The following is a 5,101-nucleotide window of genomic DNA, read 5'->3' as shown; positions in this document are numbered from 1 at the left end:
CGTAAAACTGCATGCTATTCAACTTGAGAAAAGTATAGATCTTTTACACATCTTATTTCATCACTGTATACGAAATAGAGCGCAGTAATTGTCAACATGGAGTGTCCCAAGCAACATATTATACATGCTCATTGTAGCTCGTGTTTACAAAGACTTTCATCACCGTATGTCTTCCAAATATCGTACATGTTGTCAGGACTCACATCTACACTTAAATCCCGCTTTTTAGTAACAAAATCACAAATGTCTACTTCATAGTTTCTGTCAAACCAAAAGGTCTTGAATGCTTTCATTGGGACACCAATTATCCTGGGCAAAATGGCAGTTATATACACGTCTTCCATTCTTACATAAGGCACGAACTGAGAAGCATCCAAGAGTCTCGACATAATCCCCATTGGCATCACATAAAAGTACCCCAGAATGTAAGATGGAATCATACAGAAAGGGTATTCCTCGAAGCTTAACTTGTATTTGCCAGAGCGCTTGGTAAAGGAAAACCAGACTTTATGGCCACTTATGTAGGAACTGAATTGTCGTGTCCGCAAATGGTCAATAACCTGTGGTAAGTCTACAAAGACATCATCGTCCACCTTCATGACGTATCCAGTCCCTTGACAATGTTCCTCTACCCATTTGAACCCCATCAGGATCTTCTTCGTCACATTAATTCCATATGCCTCTGTAATTCCTACCTGAAGAACGTCTCCAAATTCAGATGCCTCAGATCGAAGTCTTTGTCTCAAGTTGGCGTTGTCTGAATAGCCGAAGAGGTACACAAACTTGATGGAGGTCCCAATATGTCTTGAAGGCCATTTATTTGTCCTTGCGACGCTTCCCCATGTTTCTCGGATGGACTTCCTCATGGTGTAAGCCTCAACTGTTGTCAATACAATGACCAATATTGAAGGGCTGTTGGAGTTGGAGCAGACATGTCGAGGTGACATAATGTACTCAAACTGCAGAGGGTTGATCTTGCGCTTCTGGGGCGTGAAGAAAGCAATTCCTGGATAGGACCACCATAGGAAGGCTAAAGCCATTGTCACTAATGGTAGTAGTACAAGCCACCTTGTTTTAAGTCGTGTTAGATAGTGTCTAACTATCCTTTTAATGTTTAAACCAGAGATGCTGTTAACATCCATACCATAATTATTAAAGTAGGAACAATTTGATACTGAAGCTCATCTGCAGTTGAGGTTATCTCTTCCCCTGAAACATAATCAAAAGCATCTTGTGATTAGTAAAAACGATACATCTTGCGAAATGTCAAAAATGATATATCTTCTTGTTGTGATATGTTAAAAAGATACACCTTATGAAATATAACCAAAATACATCAAAACGTTAAAAGGATACATCTTGTGTCATCTCACTGTATATTAAAATATTAGCTTCTGATTGGTTAAAGAGCTGGCAATTCTTTTCCATGCAGCCCGCTCATATAGCCCGCTAAAACATCAATCGGAACACACCTTAGGGAACTTGCTTATCTCGTGTAAGTACCGTTGAGTTAAAATAAACCGATGTTTATCCGAATGCATTGGGTAAAGGAAAGTAACTCATTTTGTTTTCGTCGTGTGATAGCTGTGAAAATGGCTGAATCAAAGCGTTTTTCTCATCGAAACTTCGGACATATATTCCGGGTCTGTATCAATGAATGTCGGTGGAGATACATTTGTTGTCAACCGATACCGCGGGGCAACTGGTGTGATGTACTCTGTGTGTGACGGCTCGGGCTACATAGGCTCACACATAGGGTACATCTCACCATATACCCCTCAGAATCGGTTGACAACTTATAACATACTACCGACAAAAATAGATGAACTGATGAATGAGAGTGAAGGTGTAATGACGATAAATGTCTGTTAAATTAATTTCGGGAAATGTAAATCAATATCTGGTGTGTCCACCATGTTGGGCGATACATGCACCACACATTGATGCCATACTGTTGATTAACAAAGATATGGTTTTCCTTGGCATCGCCCGCCATTCCGACTGAAAAGCTATCTCAAGCTGGGCCACGTTGGCGGGTGCTTGGTTTCTGGTGTACACTGATGCTCTATTGGGGACATGTCAGAGGGCTTAGCGGGCGACTCAGGTGTCCATATGCCTTCTTGTCGGAGATAATCGGAGTCGACCTGGGCACTGTTTGGTCCGGCATTGTCATCTTGCAGTTCAAAATTGCTGCCGATAATCTAGCGAATGGTGCATCTTGCGAACAGGCCGCAAAGAGTTGTCAACATATCGCTTGCCAGTCAAATGTCCAATCACAAATACCAAACAAGTTCGCCCGTCACGTGTGATATCGTCCCACACCATGACACTACCGCACCAATACCGATCATTGTAAAGAATTTGCTTTCAGGCAGGTTGCAGAGGCGGTTATTTCCGGTAGATGTTTAATTCGCCGTCCTGTTGTTGTACGGAATACTCTGCTGATAACAGGAGCAGACATGAATCTGGCAATTATTGTAATAAGACGTTCTTGTCTAGGTGTCATTTCTGGGGCCTGCCACGCCCAGGCCTCATTGCATCCCCACCCGTTTGATGGTATTTGTCCCAGTAGAGAAATTAAACTTGAATTTGCCAAACATTCGGGCACTTGGGATATTGACGTCCTCCCTCCCCTCTGTCGTACCCACAATTCGCCATTATGTCTGTCCATTTTTAAGCGACCCGTGAAGATCCGTGACCGTAAAAGGCGACTGTGTTTGTAGGAGGCAATTAACGTGATCGGGTGGTCAGGCTCACTGACTTGGTTATTGCATTTCATCGCATCCCAATTGCGTGAATAGATGTTCATGATGTCACCCACTGGATTGTCTGGTCCAGACTCGATTAGGTACAGACCACCGTCATATAGCTGGAATATTGCTGTAATGCGGCGTTAAACAACAAATATACAAACAGACATTTTTAAGCGTGTGGTTAGATCAATGGCATTATTGATAGTGAGTTTCCCTTTCGCTGCACATATGCAGTTTGGCGTCTGTGTTCACGTGCCACGTGTGCTGTCCATGCATGATGTGACATTTCATTGTTATTAGATGTTGCGTTTAGATGCAAAGCCTGGGTATTGTAAACGTACACCTCAATGATAGCTACATTCAAATCATCAGTTCCCATATTTATGTAGATAGTATATGTAAGAAAATCAGATCTGTTCAACAATTATTTTTGTCCTAAATTTTATATAATTTAATTAAAATATTATTACTTCTTTTTCAATTTCATTTAAACAATTTTGCCGTTACAAGGATACTTTAAGTAGATATCTTCATATATAATATATGCGTTTAAGGGCCCGTGTATTCATCACATGTAAATATATGCCTGATCAGTCTACACGCAGCCGAGTGAAGAGCGTGTTTGGCATAGATGTCAGTTGTCATAGCTACGAATGTGTTTGTCGTGAACAGTGTGCATACTCACAGCTAAAAGTAACTGTGGATATTCTCTTTTAATTTACTATCATCATGTGATTGCTTGAAGTTAATCACTCTAAAACCTCCCTTGTCTTTAAAGATTAGAAGGTTTTATTCGACTTAATTCTGAACCGGCAGGAAGTCTCAATTGTCTGGATATTTACATCTCCATTAGGTATGTATATATACGCCTTCTTATGGAAAAAAGTTTGTTTGAGGTGGGACTTTCTTTTATATCAATATGTTTCAGAAGCGCATCAAGCTAACCTGAAATTTCTCGACAAGTGGTTTGTTGTGTACATGGAAGAAAAACGGTTCTTCAGTATTGTTTACAACGACCACAGATATGGCTTTCAGGTAATCAATTCACTTGCCTTTGCATGTGTTTGTGACGGATGCCACCGGTGAGGAAGGATACGCTCAACTTTTCTCGAATACCTAGTATCATCACTATTTGATAGTGTTTCATGAACACATGTTTATGATATAGCCGAAAGCGTACAATAGACTCAGCTTTTAGGAGGGATTTCTTATGATCATGGAAAATGTTTTGTCGTTATCAGTTTTAAAAAAAAATAACAACTAAGATCACACATATAGTCTCTGCCATGCGGAAACGTTGCATCAGTGTACCTTTTGTTCCGTTCAACATTTTTGGAAGTAAAACGACAAAAACATTTCCATTTTCACAGTGTCCATTCCGACTATACCATGAGCATGTGTTGAGAATCACTAGCAAATAGTGATGATACCAGGTGTTCGCGAAAGGTGAGCATATCCTGCCCTAACCGATGTCACACGTTACAAGCACATGCAAAGCCAAATCAAAATAGTGAATTGCATCGTACATCCTTTTTATCACTGATGCGTCGAATACAGAACTGTCCCCCCCTGTCTACCATTTTTGAAAACGTTTTATTAATATATATATACACAGCAATAATTGCATTTTGATAGACGCACACAAATGTTGAGCTCGCCCCGACGTATATATATATGCTTAACACCATGTCATAAAAGTATCAACTGACCTTAAACTGTAGGTGATATTCATAGTCTGGATCGTGCTTCATTTTAGAGAGGCCGTCGGTTGGAGAGGCCGCGCCACACTCTACCTTTCTCTGAATGAAGCTGGTCTAATTAAAACATATGCAGTCAAAATAATTTCATCTACGCCTTCGATACCATAATAAGCTGGTTAAATCGCCACACGCACAGAGTCTCATGCAGGACACGCATCACCACATCATGCTTAGACTTTTAAATTATATAATCTAAATCCTACACAGCAATCATTGAGTGAATGCAACAAAATAAATTACAAAAGGCAGCATGTCCACTTCACCGTTGACTTATCGACGAGATAATAAATATCTTTGATGTAGATTATTTATTTCAACTGGTAACTTTGATTATCAATATGTTTTTGTTGTTTTTTTAATTATTATTGTTTGATTCAGAATCCCACTTTGCGGAGGTCGTTGGAATTCAAGTTCAAGTTCAAGTTCTTTATTTCACCCAAACCACTCACAGTGGTACAGGGTACAATTCAGTAAGTGTGTGTATACCACTCAATATTTGCCAAGGACCACATCTTGACTACATATGGCTATTTCAGTACGTCGCTATATAAGTGCAATAATCTTGGACGCGACGTTAAGCCCCATTTC

General features: G+C 40.1%; 1 protein-coding gene across 1 annotated transcript; it reads right to left on the bottom strand.

The window, feature by feature from the left end:
- On the bottom strand, positions 1–992 carry LOC124146222 (beta-1,3-galactosyltransferase 1-like; the record flags this gene model as incomplete). Its single annotated transcript, XM_046516413.1, has 1 exon — positions 1–992. A coding segment is annotated over one exon (864 nt), but the record flags the coding sequence as incomplete, so codon positions are not given.
- Positions 993–5,101: the final 4,109 nt, after the last annotated feature.

Source organism: Haliotis rufescens, unplaced genomic scaffold (assembly GCF_023055435.1).
Source record: "Haliotis rufescens isolate VD_foot unplaced genomic scaffold, xgHalRufe1.0.p SCAF_3, whole genome shotgun sequence".
Taxonomy (NCBI): domain Eukaryota; kingdom Metazoa; phylum Mollusca; class Gastropoda; order Lepetellida; family Haliotidae; genus Haliotis; species Haliotis rufescens.
This window is presented reverse-complemented; position numbering and strand designations above follow the sequence as displayed.